At 34.8% G+C, this 19,530-nt stretch overlaps 4 protein-coding genes across 6 annotated transcripts in view; 2 read left to right on the top strand and 2 right to left on the bottom strand.

Annotated features, from left to right (window-relative positions):
* The window catches only part of fancm (FA complementation group M), a 47,217-nt gene extending 44,871 nt beyond the window's left edge, over positions 1 to 2,346 (bottom strand). For all 3 annotated transcript variants that reach the window (XM_014983435.2, XM_088002710.1, XM_014983436.2), the window contains exon 1: positions 1,250 to 2,346. In XM_014983435.2, the coding sequence (XP_014838921.2) occupies positions 1,250 to 1,943 (694 nt within the window). In that variant the 5' untranslated portion in view covers positions 1,944 to 2,346. The remainder of the gene's footprint in view (positions 1 to 1,249) is intronic.
* Positions 2,234 to 5,771, top strand: iqcc (IQ motif containing C). Its single transcript, XM_014983442.2, has 5 exons — positions 2,234 to 2,330; positions 2,489 to 2,632; positions 3,741 to 3,999; positions 4,897 to 5,018; positions 5,600 to 5,771. Exons 1-5 carry the CDS (start codon positions 2,289 to 2,291, stop codon positions 5,657 to 5,659), a joined length of 627 nt encoding a protein of 208 aa, XP_014838928.2. The 5' UTR covers positions 2,234 to 2,288; the 3' UTR covers positions 5,660 to 5,771.
* Positions 5,772 to 7,181: 1,410 nt separating this feature from the next.
* Positions 7,182 to 16,153, top strand: dcdc2b (doublecortin domain containing 2B). Its single transcript, XM_088002351.1, has 13 exons — positions 7,182 to 7,450; positions 7,534 to 7,585; positions 9,983 to 10,053; positions 10,900 to 11,031; positions 11,573 to 11,707; positions 11,821 to 11,860; positions 12,470 to 12,535; positions 12,770 to 12,938; positions 13,573 to 13,682; positions 14,363 to 14,431; positions 14,599 to 14,658; positions 14,746 to 14,790; positions 15,448 to 16,153. Exons 1-13 carry the CDS (start codon positions 7,182 to 7,184, stop codon positions 15,538 to 15,540), a joined length of 1,311 nt encoding a protein of 436 aa, XP_087858477.1. The 3' UTR covers positions 15,541 to 16,153.
* Positions 16,154 to 16,516: 363 nt separating this feature from the next.
* Positions 16,517 to 19,506, bottom strand: tmem234 (transmembrane protein 234). Its single transcript, XM_014983458.2, has 5 exons — positions 19,126 to 19,506; positions 18,148 to 18,299; positions 17,989 to 18,055; positions 17,128 to 17,220; positions 16,517 to 17,036 (listed from the first exon to the last, which is right to left on the bottom strand). Exons 1-5 carry the CDS (start codon positions 19,136 to 19,138, stop codon positions 16,927 to 16,929), a joined length of 435 nt encoding a protein of 144 aa, XP_014838944.1. The 5' UTR covers positions 19,139 to 19,506; the 3' UTR covers positions 16,517 to 16,926.
* Positions 19,507 to 19,530: the final 24 nt, after the last annotated feature.

The raw sequence follows: 19,530 nt of genomic DNA, 5'->3' as shown, positions 1-19,530 counted from the left end.
ATGGGCATCATCTGGGAATGCACTGATATTAATATCTGTTTGATAAGGGTGGACGATATGGATTTAAAGTTTTATCACTGTATTTTTGGATCCTAAAGTGCTAACTATAAATGTAGCAATGAAAATTATTCAATACTCCTCTTTTAGGTAAAAACATACCCATTTGTAATATGTGTTCTTTAGGACTCCCGTCACATAAAAAAATGTGATTCATATCACTAAACTGCAAACAGTATCTGTATTTAATCATATTTTTAAATGTATTGATATTTATTGACTGTTATTTCTAGCCATCTGGACAGCTAGAAATAATCTGGACAGTTTTGGGGTTTTAAAAATCACTAATCAGAATTTATCGTTGAAACGATAAATCAAAATTCTTATCATAATTAGAAATTTATCATGATAAGTAATACAATAAATGCCCAGACCTACTATATCAGTCCCAGTATTGAAAAAAATTCTAGATCGGGTATCGTGACAATTTGTCCAGTCCTTAAGGGCAGATCTATTCAGTCTAATTCTATCCTTTGTGCTCTGAGTGACTTCATGCTTTATTATTTATTTTACGTTATATATAGAAGTTCTAATTAGACTTTATGAACAATCTGACAGAATGTTTATTGCAGTTTATTAAGTTATTGTTTTGATCAGTCGGTTTATTTATTTTACATTGGCTGTTGTACTCATAATTGCACTTATTGAAGACATTAAATTTATGTTTTTATTACATGTTGGATCAAGCTTGTGAAGCTTTTGGTGTATTTAAGTGTGTTGTACTGGTGCAGTTTTATCAAATATGTTTGTAATTCAGTACATTTATGTCTGTGTTCAAAAAAATAAACATTTTAAGTCAATTCAGCTTTTTTTCTGTATCAGATTGGTATCAGCCAATACTAAACCTCAGATATCTGTATTCAAAGTGAAAAAAGTGGACTGTGCAGCCCTATATTAAATCCAAAATGTATATATATTTTATAGTTTTAGTTTAATTACTACTGTGAAAAATGTTGTTTCAGTGAGTCTGCATATTCCAGTTAATAATTACTTCAATGACTGATTAAGCTGGCTGATTATTAATAGCCATAATCAGGTGTGTTATAAACCAACTATGTGTGTGTTTTAAAAACAAGAAATGTTTTAAGTCAAATCAGCACCGTTTTTTAGTATCGGCCAATACTAAACCTCAGATATCTGCACTGGTATCGGAAGTGAGAAATGCAGATTGGTGCATCCCTGGTGTGTTTACCTGTCAGCTCAGCCATGTGGTCCTGAGGGATTCCCATCACTTTATAACAGGCCTCGATCTGCTGGGCCACCAGAGGTTTGGTGGGAGCCATGAACACAATCTTTCCTGCTGGATACCAGCGGTAGAAGTTGTACATAACCACAGAGGCTATGAAGGTTTTTCCTAAACCAGTAGGGAGACACACCAGTGTGTTCTGGAACAGGGAAGCCTCCGATATCTTCAGCTGATAGTCTCTAATAGGATAGTTGGTGGGGTAGATCCACACGTCAGCTGAGGAGCTGTCAAAACCTGGAAGATGTGGATATATCTTCTTACAGGATGGGCTACTAAAGGGAGCAACACTTTGTCCTTTTGCGTGGTTATTTTGTAAACCGTCGCTGTTCTTAAACTGGAGGCTCCTTTCAGCTTCATAGACAGCCACCACCATTAAGTCATCGTCATCTTCATCTTCATCTTCAGGGATGACGTATTCTTGTCTCTCTGCTGTATGTGTGCTATTCTGACCAATTACTGTCCATGGAGATTTTTGCTGATGAGGAGAAGGGTTTGTTGGAGCTACCTGAGCTCTGCTGGAGGATGTCCGGATCGCCCCGGTAGCTTTTCGGGCATCTTTCCCCGATTGGACCGCTTTGTTCTGGGACACAGAAGCCCCCCAAGTCTGGAACAAAGTTCTCTGATTTGAACCACCACTCATTTTTATCAGCCGTGGCACAAAACTTTAAGAAAAGTGCCATGTGACTAGCTGCTACATCTCAACCCGAACACAAACATAAAGTCACTTCCGCCGGCATGCTTTCCAAAATAAAAACCCCCCGACGATAGCTACAGCTTTAAATTTGTGGGTGTACCTCCGTTGTTTTAACATAATGAACAAAATGTATAAATCGTAATAATTTTAGGATAAGCGATTGAGAAAAGCCTACGGACTTTATATTTTTTATTGAAATGCTTTTAGTTTGTAAGCTAGTTCCCGGAAATGGGTAAAAAAGTTTGAGATAACTCCCGCTCTCCGGTTAACTGCTGTCATGTTACCATAACAATGGACAGAAGCAAATTGGACAAAATAATTACACATTTCCAGGTAACAAATACATTCCAGTAAAGCGGAAATGTTGGTTATATTCTTTACCTAACGACTGACTGTTGTTATTGCTGTTTTTTGTTCGGGCCCTGTAGATGCTACTAGCTGTTAGCACAGCTGTAGAACTTACTGCGATGCTAACTGTGTCGTCTCTGCAGGCGCGCGCGCGCGGATACCTCACGAGAACGGAAGTGCGGCGCGCGCGTGAGGACTTTGAGGAGATCGTAAGGGAGGTAGAAGGAGATCTGACCCATTTAAGGTGGACTGATATGACCGTATCCTTCCCACACTTTACAGACACAGTAAGTAACTTCCTGTCCTAGGCTGTCACTTTGTATTTAATTAAAGATACTACACTGAAAAACTGGATATGACTTCAATAAGCAGATTCATTATCGTTTTTTTTATATGAACAAAGGTGAATTAATATGCCTGCAGTCTATTTCAAATCAATAATCATATGCTACCTGGTGCAGATAGTTAATAATGTTCTAACACTATGATAAAATGAATTTAAGCACACAACTGTTATGTTCAAGTTTTATTTATGTGATATTGAGGGCCACATAAATAGTTATGGTGTGCCAGATTTGGCCCGCAGGCCTTAAGTTTGACACATTTGCTCTACAGGTTGAAATGTATAAAAAAATTTTATCTAAAGATTTTGGCTTCTTTATATTGAGGACTTTTTCTGCCGCTTTCACAAACATACTATTTTATTTTATCACATTATTTTTGTCCTGTATTTTGTTGCTTTTCCTTATGTTTTTTATATGTTTATATTGTCTTAATATAATTTTATTTCTCTGTTCATTTGTGTAAAATACATCAGTTGTTGCATGTATGACTAGTGCTAACCAAATAAAGTTGCCTTCAGTATTCAGGAAGAAGAAAAACATAATGCCAAATAAATCAATTAATTGTATGCTAAATTAAAATGATTAATGATAAACAATTTATATGTTTGGAAGGGCAGTTTTGTTTACAGAGACTTCATAATCAATTTTATTTATGGTTTCTGGTCTTTTAATGCCTTTTTGTTTATTGTTTTTGGTCGTTGTGTTTTATTTGGGATATTTAAAATGTCTTCCGGTTCCAGCGTACAAAATTAAAGTTCATTAGTCTTTGCGATGGCAAGCTTGAATTATTTTTGCAATTATGTTTAAATTAGCTGAAAATTGTTTCAAAACGACAATATTATCAATTAAACCAGTGGTTTCTGGGATAATTTACTGTCCTGCAAAATAGAATAAATTAATGCACCAATTTAAACAATAAAAATGTTATGGTCCTTGTTCTAGCATCAAATATCAAAGCATCACTTGAATTAAATTAAAAGAGATATGGAAAATGTTAGCAGATTCAGTCAAAAATCCAATGTTTTCAAGACTTTCATCCTTGTACTGACAGGATGGAGCATGTCTTCAACCTGCTAGACGTTTACGGAAACCACCAGACCCAGAACTAGACGTCACTACTTCCCAGAGTCCAGATTCCCTAGAAGAGGAGGGACAGGAGCGCTGTGTCCACCTGGAGAGGAAAGAAGCTGAAAGGGAGGATTGGTCCAGCATTCCTCTGAGATGTGATGGAGGGATGATGGAGAGCACAAGAAGGTCCTCCATCGTCTGGAGCAGTCCAGAGCTGGACCATAATGTTTACCCTCAGAAAGGTGAAACATTGTTTTACAAGTTTTATTTCAGCTGTTTCTCAATTTAAAGTTTCAGGCTTTGATCTTTAAAAATAGGAGGACAGGGCCTGCCTCCACACTGTAAAACATTTGAGTCATGCTTAGTTGTGTCTACTATGTTCTCTCCTTTAAATCAAATAAATTCAGTGTGTTTTAGATTTTGAACCAAAATGTGTGAGTTTGTAAAAGATAAACTTACAGTAGTAAATAGTGTTAACTTTTTATTAATTTAGTCAAACACCCAACAGTTTAATAAACTAGAGTTTTTAGGTTAGCACTTAAAAAAATGAAAGAAGAAAAAGACAGGGGTGGGAACTATTTCCCAGAATGCTTAGTGGCATGTTTCCACTGAGATGGAAGTGCGTTACATTGATCTGACTCTAGTTTGTTATTAATGTAAATGTTTATTTTAATGTCCTGTTTTCACAAAATGTTTTCTATCTGAATTAATTGTGACGTTTAATAAAATTCATTATCAGATCAGAAATTTTGTTCATGCAAGAATTTAAATCATTCTAAAGTAAAATAAGTCGTTATATAATAGAGAAATGTGGCTCTTTAGCTGGGTGAAGGAAGTTGTTTCTTGCATATTGTGAAATAATTTTTTGGCTTAAATTGCAACTTTAAATTAAAACTAACAATTCAATATTAACGAACTGAAAAAACAATGTTTAAACAACTTGTCTCTTGTTAAGTCAACTTAACGAACTTTAATTAAAACCAAAACAATTTTCTTGTTGAATTAAATTGCATTTTCAAGGCAGCAGGTGGACTTTCATTTTCAAGTTAAACCACCTTCAAATGTTTTACAGTGCAGATTTGAGTTGACATAAGACTGAATCTGTATTTGTAGTGTTGAGTTTGTAATCCTTCATTCAGGTTTCCAGCAGTACTGCCTGGCGCAGGAGGTGCCCCTAACTTCACAGGCGCTGCGTCTCCATAGAAACACTTTGACCATGGAGCTGGTCTGGCTCCAACAAGCTATTGACAGCAGGAAGAAGGTAGGAGCCAAAAATCCCTCTATGCTGTCATTTTCTGAAGGTTTTTCTAAATTTTTCTTTGGATATCGTTTGAAATTGCAACACCTGGCTATGACTTAATGTTGGCATGAAAAGGTTTCTAAACTAAAGTGATAAAGCTGATGCATATCAGGAAACCTTTATTACGAACGTTTGTGCTTAAATGTGGGAAAAAGTGATGATAAAAAAAGCTTAACGTGGAAAATAAACAAAAGGAGAAAGCAACGTCTCAGGAAATCTACTCAACAGGACAATTTTTGAAAGACTTCAAATAATTGTCTCATTTGAAGCAAAGTCTGAAAAATAAACCTTTGTTTTTTTATTTTGAGTTAGATGCTTTAATGTATTTATTACTTAAGGAAAACACAGGAAGTTCAGGGAAAGTACCAACTAAGTTTCAAGAAAGCTTTGCAGAAGCATTTCCAGATTTCAGAAAAGCTTCAGCAGTGTTAATATTTTGCATCTTTCTGATGGTAGGAAGAGCTCATCCTACCATCTAATTTTAGCCTGTAGCTGCACAACAATCACTGTTTTTACTGTGTTTTTCTTATGTTTCTTTACAGTACCTATCACTGAAGGACAGACTTTACAACGTTGAACTTTTGGCTCCTGACTCACCCTAATATCATCTTTGTTGAAGATTATTTGTATTTATTATTTATGATGTAATATATAATGTAGTGCATTTAAAACATGCATGTAAAAGGAAATAAATTATATTTTTCTACAAAGATATCTCTGCTTTATCTGATGGACTGTTGTATTATTTTCCACCAGTTAGTCAGGAAAGTAGCTCATTCAGCTTAATTCAAAAGCTAATCTTTGGTTAAACCTGATCCAGTGTGAAAAATTCTGATAAAATGATCATTTAGGAGGTATGTTGTGTAATTATTCCACCATAATGGTTTGTAAATATCTTTAAAACAAGGCCTGAAACAATTAATCGTGATTAATCGTCAACTAATTTAGTAATCAATTAATTGTTAATTGGAGTATAGAGACTCAAATATATGCATTTGCTGACACAATAAACTACATACTGAGAGCAATAAGTAAGTCAAACCTGTACAAAATATACATATTTTATGATTAAGATAAAAATAAATGTCTGTAAATATGTTCTACCCAAAACTCATTGTCAGTTTTAGCTTCATTTTGTTCAAATTCTGTAACAGAATAAATCCTAGTAAGCATGTTTTGCTATCCAATTATTAATCAGCTAACAACAAAAATAATTATCATATTAACCCTGCGCTGTGTTAATGTAACTTTTCACATGTTGATGTTAGAAATATGTTTTGCTTCAAGCGTGCACTAAAGGAATGCTGTGTTGAGGAGTTTTAGTCATAAAATGTTTATTTTCTTATTTTAATAAGGTTTTGGATTATTTGCATGTATTTTTATTGTCGCATAAAAACCGATTAGGTGGTCGAATGAAAAATGTGCAAAATATTCAAATATTTTATTCGATTAATCATCAGAATGATCAATTACTAAAATAGTCGTTAGTTTCAGCCCTAATTAAAACTCCTGATTAATGAAGTTTATACCCATTATGAATGTATTTTTAAACATCCAATAGGAGCTGTAGGTCTAAAAACCTGCTGATAGTTTTGTATTTGAATGTTCTCTGTGTCCCAAACTTATTTAATAGTTTTTGGAGAACAGATGAACAGGTGTGGAGGTTATCTTATTGATTCAGCCCACAGCGCAGAGACCCACCCACTCTCCCCTCCTCTGTCACTTGCTTTTGTTGTGGTTTCTGTCGATGGTTTGGCCCACAGAGCCAGCCCTTGCTGGCCCTGCTGCCATGGCAACCAGGAAATACTCACCACCGTCAAAGTAGTAGTAGTGTCCGCGAGAGAGGGGGGCAGAGATCGGAGCAGAACGTGGGGAGCGGGAGTCTAGACGGACCACAGCAGAAGAAGGGATCGATTTCCACATTCGGCTGTGCTGAACCTCGTCCTCCTGTAGGTTTGTCACTAAACAGTGTTTGCTGCAGTTAAATCAGAAGTAATCTGTGTAAAAATGTGTAGCTGCTGAACAATGTTTTGAGAGAGTTCAATGTGCTGTTTTGGGATTTAGAATAGATGTGTGGTGAGAGTTTATTAGTATTTTCCTTTAATAAATGGATGTCGCTCAGAGATGGCTGCCAGCTCTGCTGCGCCGGTCAAAAACGTGGTGGTGTTCAGGAATGGAGATCCTTTCTTCGGCGGACACAGGTTTGTGGTCAACCAGCGTCAGGTGGCCACCATGGAGGCCTTTCTGAACGAGGTGACCCAGAGCATCGGCGCCCCGCTGGCTGTCCGGACCCTGTACACCCCCCGGCAGGGCCACAGGGTCTCAGACCTCCACGACCTCCAGACCGGAGCGCAGTACGTCGCTGCCGGCTTCGAGAGGTTCAAGAAACTGGAGTGAGTACAAAAAACATTTCTATCAGAGAACTTTCTGATTCTTAATCTCCCAGAAAACATCACAATCTTCTGTTTTGTTACAGCTATCTGCATGCAGGGTTAAAAAAGCAGCCTGGAGCTCGTAATGAAGCACAGGTAGGCTTCTCACTTCTAATGTGGCCTCCTGCACTGTCCATCACTCATTAACAACACACTAACTAAGGGGACTGCAGCACAAGGCAAGTAAAATGTTGAACACATTAACCTTTTCCATCCTGTTGACATGAAGCAAAGTAACTCATACAGGTGATAAAATCACTCAGAAGTAAAGTTAAAGGGGACATTTTTACACTTTCATTTTGGTTTCCATGTCTTCTAAAAACAGCCCAAGCACTTTAAAAACTCCACACAACCATTGTTTGGCAATAAGTTAATCTGTTTTTTCAGAAAACCAAAACAGATCCAGAGGTTGTAACTTTCTGGACGTTACAACCTCCATAACGTAACGTCACAAATCAGCAGACTCCGTTACCTAGTAACCTCAGCAGAACTCTGCCCGTTACCCAGCAACCCAAGCTGAGCTCCAGCACGCTTAGTCAGCTGGTTTTCAATGGCTGCTGGTAAAGACAAGTATTTTTATTGTTGACTTGCTGCATTCTTGTTGATTGTGCACGAGGCTCCACTTTTGCTTTTCAAAGATGCATGGTTGTATAATTGTGCGTCTGTTTGCAGCCATTGTCACGTGCGAGTGTAAACGTTGGGTTGGGGGGACGAGGCCAACAGCAGATTATTTGCATTTAGAGTGACAAGAGACCAAGAGGTTCGTTATGAACTGAGTAGACTAAAATCTCATTATCTAAGAATAATTTTGTGCAAAAAGTGTAATGAACATGTTTTGTGTAGACCATAGATCTATCCTAACCTATTCAAGGAAGCATAATAGGTCACCTTTAAGAGAGTTAAAGCAGAATGGGACATAGGGGAATTATTGAAGACACTTTTGAAAGTATGTTATTGTTTTTAAATCACAAAGGTTATTGAGATCTTCAGTTCTTCTCATATATTTTCAATTGGATTGAAATCAGGGATTAACTGGGTTATTCCAGCTTCTTCATTTTCTTTTTATTGTGAAACTAACCAAGAGTTTTCTTGGCTGTTAGCTTGGGATCATTGTCTGTTTTGTCAACAATGTCATGGCACATTTCTCCTTTTCTTACACGAGTCCTGCCTAATTACCATAAGCTGAAAACAAAAAGTTAGTAGTGTTTTCATGGCATTCCTACCACAAACCCAGTGTGTACGATGACATCCAAACAAAATATATTCTCCCAGTATGTTTTGCAGCAAACTTCAACCAAACTTGAGCTTTTTCTTCATCAGTGGAGTCTTGTGCAGCGAGCACATAATTTAATCTGCAGACATATTTGTCTCAATTTCTTTGTTTACATCAACTGCTTGAGTTATTATTAACCTTTGCTGCAAAATGTCATATAAAAACCCTATTAGAAATATGTTGATTGGACAAAAATGTTAATTTCTTCAGCACTTATGTTGCTTACTGCATCTAAAAACTAGATAAATCAAATATGAAAGTAATTTTAATGTGTTCAGTTACTGAGATAAGCTCTTATTTGCCTATCAGTTGTAAATGGATCAGCCTTTTGTGCTTGCAGTACTACTGATGTCAGCGGTTGTCATGTAAATTGCTTGAAAAGTGGGCTAATCATTACTGCGTCTCTCATTTTCCCCTTGAATTACTATAGAGTCATTAACTACAGGTGGATAATAGATTAGCCTTGCAGATTAAACCAGTTTTTATCAGAAAAAAGTTCTGAGTTACAGCTGAATCATTTTTTCTGCAGGTTTTTGCAAACTAAACTAAAGAGTAAGAAGAGAAACTCTTGTGTTTTGTTGCTTGTTTGTATTCTGATCAGCTTCTTTGCTCTTGGTCGTAATCTGTTGGTGTTTTGTGAAAACCATAAAACATTCAGGAATAAATGTGTGACTCTTTCATTTGGATTTTTAACCAGAGTCATTGGGTTTTAAAGTCTTACATGCCAGTGTTGTGGTTACCGTGGAGAAGTGTAATAAACGTCTGTGTGTGTCCATTTAATCCGCTTTTCACACAATCCTATCAGGGCCATGTGCGAGTCCAGGCAGGCTTGGTTTGATGCTCAGACTGGGCGTGAATTAATAAAACGAGTGCAACCTCACAGAAATACAGAACAGCTTCTATATTCTGATATCAGCCACATATTTGCGTCTGATTGCTGTTATGTGAAAGATCATTGAGAGGATAGCTCAAATCAGACACGGTAAGTAAATATGCCATCTAAGGACTCTTAGAGCGAGCGTAGTTTCCATGGCTGCTGCTCTTGAGTTTACATGAGCAGAATATCTAAATAGTCATTACGCGTTTGGGGAAAGTGAGTTTGCTGGGATGGATATGGATCTGGAGAGTGGAGGAGGCGTAAATGCGATGAGTGGTGTTTAAATTGATCAGACTGCCAGACTGTGATGTTCTGCATTTGATTTTCTAAATATCGCCTCCAGGTAAAAGTCATCCAGAGGCCCAACGTTTCAGCCAAATGGAGGAAGTTTATTCCTGTTCCTTGCATTATACAGTATGTTTGATAAATCTTTTACACTCTTTTAACTTTTTTCCTGTTTTCTTATCTGATGATCACAAAATGCAAAATAGTTTATTTTATGTGAAAGGCTCCATGTAGTTCATAAATATTCAACGGTAAAGAAAACAGTACAACGTTTTTTTTTAAATAAAATCTGAAAAGTGTGGTGTCCATTTGCATTCAGCTTTTCTGAGTTAAAACTTTATGTCTCCACATTTTACTCCAGTAGGTACATCTAGAGCTGATGCAGATGAACAAATTTTGTCATGTTTTTACATTTAACATTTTCAGTTACAAATGTATTTTTTAACAGAAAATGCTAGATGCAATAATAAAGTATTTATGTTTTTATCCAGGTTTTTGGCCTTATATTATGCAAGCAAGATCTTGTTACTTGTTAGTAACTTGGAATAAGACTAAAAATTTTCTAGAACAAATTTGACCCTAAAGGAGAACATCTGAAATCATTTTTCAAACACACAATAACTTATTTTTTAACTTTGAAATATTTCATGTTGAAACTCTGATTCCCCACACCATGATACTGCCACCACCATGCTTCATTATTGTATGATGGATTGAACGTAATTAATATTTTAAAGTTATTAAAACATGATTTAATTAATGCAAAATAAAGTAAGATGAAACGATTAAAGTCTTTGTCAACTAGTGATGTGAAGAAACAAAATTTTGGAGTTTACCTGCAGAGAAGAAGTTTTTTGTATTTAATCACTGATATAATACATAATTTGACTCTTATCTTAAAGTAAATTGAGTTCAGTATCTTATCACCGGTAACTTTTCTAAATGCATTCCTCTCTTTTTAATGTCCCTGCTCAGTGTATTCCGTAATGGAGATCTTCTGTGTCCACCTTTCCGGTTCATCATTCCTCGGAGTTTGCAGCAGGACCTGGATCAAATCCTGAGTCTGATCACCGAGAAAGTCAGCTTACGGACTGGAGCGGTGCGAAGGTCAGGCAGAAGGCAAACATGCGATGTCGGGTTAGGGCCAGCGTACATAGAAAAGAAGTAGTACGATTCTGGCAAAAAAAATCTCAGAAATTTTCTAGAAAAAAGGGAATTTCTGAGTTTGAAAAGCTTAAAAGTTTTTACTTTTGAAATTCAAAAATTTCCAACATAAAAATTTCAGATCTCCGAAATTTCCAATTTTTTTTCAAGAATATTTCTGAGATTCATTTCAGAATTTCTCTGTTTTTTCTCACAAATTCTCAACTTTTGAAACTCAGAAATTTCCTTTTTTTTCTTTTTTTTTCAGAAAATTTTTGAGATTAATCTTTAAAATTAATTAATTTTATGTAGCAAATTTTTAACCTTTCATCATCAGAATTTTCCGTGATTCTTTTTCTATTATATTTCTGAAATTAATCTTAAATTCTTTAATTTTTTTTTTGCAAATTCTTGACTTTCTATATTCAGAAATTTCCTTTTCTTTTTGAAGAAATTTGTTCCTTTTTTTACGTAATATGCTGGGTTTTGGTGGCGTTTTTTGCAGGCTGTGCTCTCTGGATGGAGTCTCTGTTTCGTCGGCTGGGGAGCTGCAGACCGGCCGCTGCTACGTTGCTGTGGGAACCGAAAGGTTCAAGAAACTTCCATATGTGGAGCTACTGGTTTCAAAAGCTACAGAGAGGTATTTTACATTTTTTATCTGTATGTGCCTGGAGATGATTCCACCATAAAGCATCAGAAAACTGGAAAACTTAGCAGAAATGGCGATTAAGTCTTCCTTTTTGTTGTTTTTAGACATTATCCTGAGAAGAGGAAACTGCTGAGGAGAACACAGGTTAAAAAAAATCACCTTAGACGTTTAATTAGTTGCCTTATTTTGTTATGAATGAGCATTAATAGAAGAGTACAGCCTACAGTGATGTGTGTGAAAAGTATGATGGCGTATTGGTAGATTTCAGTAGATTAAAAAACAAAAAAAAAACTAAAAAATCTTTAGATTAAAACCAGAAACTTTCTAGAACGAACATGAAAATGTCAGATTTTGGAAAGACAAATGTTTTTAGAGAAAATTGTAGAATTTTTTAAAAAACCAAAACAAAGTTTTTGGTTGAAAAGTAAAAAAAAAATAAATTAAATTAATCTCAGAAATTTTCTAGAAAAAAATAAGGACATTTTTGAATTTGAAAAGTTGAATTTTTTTCCCTCAAACTCAGAAATTTCTATGTTTTTTCTAGAAAATGTCTGAAATTAAACTCAAAATTTGAGTCTTTTGGTGGAAATTTACTCCTACTTTTTTCTACTTAAAGCCCCTAATACGCTGTGACAGAGAAATAAAAACGGCATTAGTTATAAAACATAAAGCAGAATGGCATAACATCAAGTTTCTGTAGAGATGTACAGGTAAACTGAATATTTGTCAGTCAAATAATTATTTTTCTCTCAGAACAGAAAAGCAGGAAGCGGTCCTGAAGACCGGTACAGTGACTCAGCTCTCCTCGACTCCTCAGAGGTAACTCAAATTTAACTCAGACACTGCTCATCCAAGAGGAAAATTAAATGTTGCTGTAACTCGTATTAATTCAAGAAATAAAGTTATAAAATAAGGAGAAGCTCTCTCTGTTTCATTGGCTGATGCTGTGACTAGTTTTTATATTAGTTTAACAAAAGATTCAGAGAGAAACTTCAGGTGTAAATCTGTATATTTTTATCAGAACGTATATTGAGCTGTAAGCCTTACTTTCAGTCCGAGGGCCAGAGGGTGAAGTCAACAGGAGATGAAGCTGCAGCTCTTCAGGCGTCGCAGCGGCTGAGCAGGAGGGAGAGAGCGGACGAGGCGTCCGGATACTTGGCCCGGCCCGTTAAAGTTCGCAAGAACAGAACGCAAAGCAGACTGCTGCTCACTGACGGACCTGGTAACGAACGCCGCTAAATCTGACCCAAACCCCTCAGAACATTTTACCACGGTGTCGCATTGAAACATCACACATTTGTGTTTTTTATTTGGGTTTTATCTGTCAAAGGAAACAAATGTAAAAGACAAAATTAACATGCAACACTGCAAAAACACAAAAGTACTTTTGGTCTACTGCAAATATCTAACTACACTTAAAATAAGACAAAACTAACTTACAAATAACTATTCAGCAAGATATAGGAGCTTGCTTTAGGTAAATAATTCCTAAATGTTGATGAAAATGTACTCATTCCATCTGCAGATTATCTGAAAATAATCTGCAGATTATTATTTGTGCAGCACATTTCAGCAACAAGGCATTTCAAAGTGCTTTACATTATAAAAACACAAAAATACAGTCATAAAACACAAGGTAACAATTGAAACTTTACATTTAATCAAAAATGTTGGTCAGTGTTTCATTTACTATGGTCAATACAGAATTATTCACTAAAAACAATTTGTAGAAATATAGTAAATCCAACCGTTCCCAAGTTGAAAACTAGCAGAAACAACCTTTATTGTGGAATTCTATTATATATATATATATATATATATATATATATATATATTTATATATATATTTACTACAGGTAAGCCAGGTGTGCTCAAAGCAGAGGAACAGACAAACAGAGAGGAGGCTCAAGGTGCAGAGGAGGTGCAGGAGGACGAGAATACGGCTACAGAGCTTCCTGTTGATCAGGTCGGCATCCATGTTTCATTACACCAGAATATGTCTGAATTACAGTGAAATAAAAGGCAGCAAGGTGTTTGATGAAGAATAAATCAAACATTTTGAGATTAATCTCAGTAATTTTCTAAAAAAAACAAGGATATGTCTAAGCTTGAACAGTTGAAAATAAACTAGAAATAAACTCAGAAATGTTGAGCTTAATCTAATCATAGGATTTCTAGGAAAAACGTGGAAATTTCTGAGCTTGAAAAGTCAAAAATTTGCTGGAAAAAATGAGAAATTTTCAGATTTATCTCAGAAATTTTCTCAAAAAAAATAAAATAAAAAGGACATTTCAGAACTTGAAAAGTCAAACATTCAATAGAAAAAACCCAGAAATTTTGAGAATAATAAAAAGAGCTTGTTAATCTCAAGAAAATATTTGACTTTTGCAAATTTTCTGAGTTCCAAAAATTAAAAATTTTCTGAAAATTTCCAGAACATTTCTGAGATCGATCAATTTCACAGTTTTTTCTAGCATTTTTTTACTCTTCCCACTCAGACATTTTCTCGTTGTTTTTCTAGAAGATATTTTGGTGCAAATTTATTCTTTTTTTCCATCTGCAATGGCTTTGATACGTCACAGTAAAAAAGACATAAGCCAGAGGTTTGGATAAAATTTTAATCCGATTCCCATTGTTTCCCTAAAGACAGTTGCAGAAATAGTTGAAGATGAAGACTTAAGCAACACAGAGGCTCCGGTGCAGAACTCTCCACAGGTGGGCAGCGTTTTATCATAATAAATGAAAAGTAAAGGGAAATAACTCTTTGTTCAATGTGATTACACCTAATCCCAGGCTTTCTGACCAGACTGTATCTATTTATTTACTGTTAAAAGAACAATGCATTATGTTTCTCTAACTATAAAACATCAATTTCCCTCAAGAGACATGCAGAAAAGAGCGAGCAGCAGCAGCAGCATCAACAGGAGCCCAGTGGAAAGCAGGTAGAGTGAGAGAGTGGGTGTTTAAATCACCAAATGAATCCTGTTTAACTGGGTCATTTTTATGGATCATTTATTTCTGTATGAAAGATGAAAGCATCTGAACAGCAGCAGGAGTCAGCAGCTCAGATCCTGGTATAAACACCCACACATCAATCTGTCTGTAATGAGACCACGGACTAAATTTCCACTAAAAATTTGGAGATTGTCAGAAATTTTCAAGAAAAAATAAAGACATTGTCTGAGCCCAAAAAGTCATTTGTGAGAAAAACAGAAATTGAGATTAATTTCAAATATTTTAGAAAAAAAATCTTTAAAAAAATTAGTTTTTTTATTTTCATACGTTTTCAAGACAAAACCTCAAAGTTGTCAATTTTCATGAAAAAACACAGAAATTCAGATTTCACATATTTAAAAAGAAAAACTAGAAAGGTTTCTTCGAAAATTTGTGAAATTCATAAAAAATTGTAAAAAATATATTTTTGGAGCTCAGAAATTTTCCAAGTTTTTTTTATATATGTATATAAAATTAAAATTATGTTTTTTAGTTTATGAATTTAGAATTCACACATTTTTCATGAAAATTTCTGGAATTAATGTAAAAATTTCTCACAAATTAACTTTTCAACCTCGAAGAATTTCTGAGTTTTTCCTTGAAGTTTTCTGAAATTAATATCAAAATTCCTGAGTTTCTTTGCAAAAATTTACTCTTACTTGTAAAAAAAAAAGATCTACAGTGGCTCTTGTACAGCGTTGTAGAAAACTGATCACAGTTTCTGTTTTTGTGTTTAGAAAGAGGCTGAACTGAAGCCGAAATCGTCACCGTCCCACTCAGAAGGGAAGATCAGGAAAGAGCAGGCGACTCTGCCGACTGCACATCTATAAAATCCTTTGCTTTTCTACTGATTTTAATGTTTTCCTGTAGCAGAAGAGCCTGCAGGACGTTTAATGCCGTCTCTGACTGAATGAGTGGTACCTAAAATGTGATATTGAGAAAAGATTTGTTTGTATTTTGTCTTTTTTTAATCATAAGACATAAATCTGAATCAAAATCCAACAAATCTCTGAAAAACCTGCTGAAAGTGAGATTATTTAATCTATTCATCCTGTTTAAAAGGAGCAGGAACCAACATTCAGTCCTGCATCTTAATTTAATTAAACTTAAAATAATCTGTAAAGAGCTGCTGTGTCAACTGAAAACCCTCTTGTGCACAAGGAGAACAAACATCAACACGTTTTTCATTTTTGTTCACTCTTCTTCATTCAAAGCAAATATTCTTAAAATTCTAGAATTTTCCACCCTTGAAATATAATTTTTGTGGATTTAAGTCTTCATTTTTTCTGGGTTTTTTGTTTTCATGTCTTGGCAGGAAGGAGAGCATCATTTCTGATGGAAAGTCAATGAAAAGTCAGATGTTTTCATCGTATGCAAATTGTTAGTTTAATACATGAGCAAATATTTTTTGTTTGAATCAAATAAAAGATGTGTTTGAGGAAACTCATGAAACAAGCAGTTTCTGTCAAAGTAGTTTAGTACTAAAGTATATGACATTTAAAGTGACAAAGTCATTTGTGTCTTAAATCCATGAAATAATGTAATTAAAGTTTATATTCCTTTGTATGTCAGCTGTCCTTTTAATTTATTGTTTCTTATAAAGTCATCTCAGCAATTTAAAAAATAAAGGCTACTTAGTCATGTTTATGTATTAAAGTCTGATATTTAATCAAAAATAAAATGGAGTGAATTGTTTTTATTTTCATTTAAAACAAAATAAATGAGATTCACTAAATTGTAGTCTTAACCCTTCATTTGAAAATAGGTTAACGGAAATATTCGCTAACAAAAATAAGGATGAACCGATTGGTAATTACACCAAAAGTATTTTAATAATTAATGTCACACAAAATCAGAGCAACAAACAGGAAATCCACAGAAATTCAGAAGAGACGGAAGAACATTTGGTTTTATTAGTGTTACTTTACCCGACTTTGGAAAAGAGGAAATAATTTAGTTACAGCAGGCCGTGACATATAAAAGGTCATTTTCAAACAGTTTTGTCGTCTCCCACAGAAGTAAAATCTAAAAATCTTTTTCTATGCGAGCTCCATAAATCCAGTCCATCTCTGGAATGAACCCACCTCCTCTTCCTCTTTTTGAAGTCCAACATGAGTAAATCTGGAAGAGATTGTCCTTCCAAGACTTTTTCTGCCTCCAGTCCTGCTAAAGATGAAGCTTTGCTTTTCTTTTCTTCAACAACTGCTTTATCTCCATCAGAGCTGAGGTTGGCTCTCACTCTGCCTGTCAGTATCTTTGGCTTCAATGGAGCTTATAACGCACAGAGTGACGCCTGTCATAGTGAGGAACATTCCCACTACGGCTCCTGCAGAAGCAAGAGGAGGAAAAACATTTTTACTGACGCATGAAGACAGAAAACGGTGAATAATAGATGCTGCAAAGAACATATGACTCACGTTTGCCTCCAAATTCTTCCCCCAGCAGCTTTCCCGTCAGCAGAGTGCAAAGGAAGGTGAGTGAGTTCGCCACAGGAACAGCAAGAGACAAATCTGGATGGAAAAGGCTCTGATTTATTGAGCTGTGTTTGTTTGGCCGCAAATTAGGGCCGTTCTAAATGTAAAAAAAAAAAAAAAAAAAGGAGGAAATGTCCGCTTAAAATCTAAGAAATTTATTTTAAATTTTTTTAGAAAAATGCATGGAAATTTCCAGTTTGAAAAGTCAAAATTTTGCTAAAATTTTTTTGATAAATTTTCAGGTAAAAACTTGGAAATTTCTGACTTTGAAAAGTCAAAAATTGGTGAGAAAAGAAAATCATCATTTGAAATTGATCCAACAAAAATTTTAAAAAAATATGGAAAATTTCTAATTTGGAAAAGTTAAAATTTGGACAGAAAAAAATATATATTTTAAGAATAATCTCAGAAATTGTCTAGAAAATTCTGGGTTTCAAAAGCCAAAAATTTGCTTGAAAAATATCATATTTTAAGAATAAATTAATCTCAGAAATGTTTCCTGGAAAAACTTGAAAATTCTGAGTTTGAAAAGTCAAAAAAAATAAAATAAATAAAAATCCAGAAAAACCGTGGACATTTTTTGAATTTTTTAAAGAAACATTTTAAACTTTTCAAACTCAGAAATGTCATGTTTTATAGAAAATTTCTGAGATAAATCTCAAAGTTACAGAGTTTTTTTCTAGCAGATTTCATAGATTTTTTTTGGCATAAATTTCCGTTTTTTTTTTTTTTTTTTAATCTAAAATAGCCCTTATGCCATTGTACACATGAGACATCAGTCATATCACCTCTGAATTTTCTTACCAGTTGTTGACAGCGTATAATAATAAACCAGAGAACCACTCTGGTTTATTAGAAATGGGACCAAATACTAAAAAATAAAAAAAGTAAAAATAAAAGGTTCAGCAAATGATAATAAAGATTACAATTAAATAGTAAATATTTCAGAGTTTTACACCAAACCTTTATGTTTAGAAGAAGAAACTTGATTTCAGCGAGCAGCTGAAAGACTCGGTTGGTTTCTGTCACATTTTCTATCCCCTCTGAACCTTTTTTCAGGAAAGGGTTTGTGCAGCCCCACAGCAGCGACACCAGCACCAAACTCAGCACCTCCGCTTCAAACACACAACACAGTCACATCTCAGCATCACGGTTTACTTTATTATCACACAGCAGAAATACACTGTAGCTCACTGAAAATGGAGCTAAAATGAAAGCAGCATCTGCTACTCAAGTCAAACCTGCACAGAATATATTTCACTACTGACAGACTAAGTAAAATAGTCTGTCAGTAAAATAGTCTGTTTATGATATTTTTAAATCATAAATAATGAAAAAGCTAAAAGCAACAAAGCTAAAATGACTTTTTCCTTTTGCAAACTGAAGGAAGTTTTCACATTTTCCCTTTTTCTGTTTTCAAAAACACACAACTGTGTATTGAATAAAACACAATTAATAAAATAAAAAACGATCTGAGTTTTGGAAATTATGTGGTTCGTGTAGAACAAAAACTTCCAAATTAGCTTTTTTGAGTTTTCGTAAATTTTTTTCACAAAAGACTGTTTCGTGGAGTAATTTCTCTTTAGATTTAAAAATTATGTAATGTAAAATCAATAATGACTACGAAGCAATTTAACACACATTTTAACCATTAAACATTTTTAAAATGGAGCGAATAAAAGCCAGATTTGTTAGAAATAGTGAAATAGCCTTTTTAAAAACCGACTGGGTCGCTAACTTCAGCGTCAGAAACAACAAGCAGGAAGTTAGCAACTCGCTACACCTGATAAAGAGCTACGCTACTTCCTTAGCATCGTCTGTGTTAGCTTTCCAGCTAGCTAAAAAGAAAGTTGAACGTTTGAATAAACTCAAATCCAAAGACAACTATAAATATGGCTAATAGTATTTTAAAACAGCACCAATCGAACCTATTCCTCTCACCTATGGTCACCATTGTCACGTCAACTGCATCTTAGTCGCCTAAAAGTTGCGTTCAAGATCACTCTGGTTGTTCGTTAATATTTTTAAAACAACCAACATTTATTTATATTCTCACGTAGCCTGTGTATGGTATTTAAGATGATAATTTAAAAATATAAAACCAGTTGAAATATATACCAATTTTACGTCGACTTTATTCTTATTGCACTAAATGCCATTTAGTTATTTTGTTAACTTGTACCCATGAATTTACCATTCGTGCTTGTGTAGCCAAGTCCTTCCACCAGAGGGCGCAGGAACTCCTAAACAATAGTTGGCTGAATACATTTGTTCTCTTACAGCTCACTTTGAGCGCTACACATTACATTTTTAAGGGTCAGGTCATCCAAAATTGTTTCTTTGTAG

The sequence above is a fragment of the Poecilia mexicana genome, unplaced genomic scaffold, assembly GCF_051168715.1.
Source record: "Poecilia mexicana isolate PSO_F unplaced genomic scaffold, ASM5116871v1 scaffold_22, whole genome shotgun sequence".
In the NCBI taxonomy this organism is placed as follows: Eukaryota; Metazoa; Chordata; class Actinopteri; order Cyprinodontiformes; family Poeciliidae; genus Poecilia; species Poecilia mexicana.
Note: the sequence above shows the minus strand (reverse complement) of the source record. Positions and strands in the feature narration are given on the sequence as shown.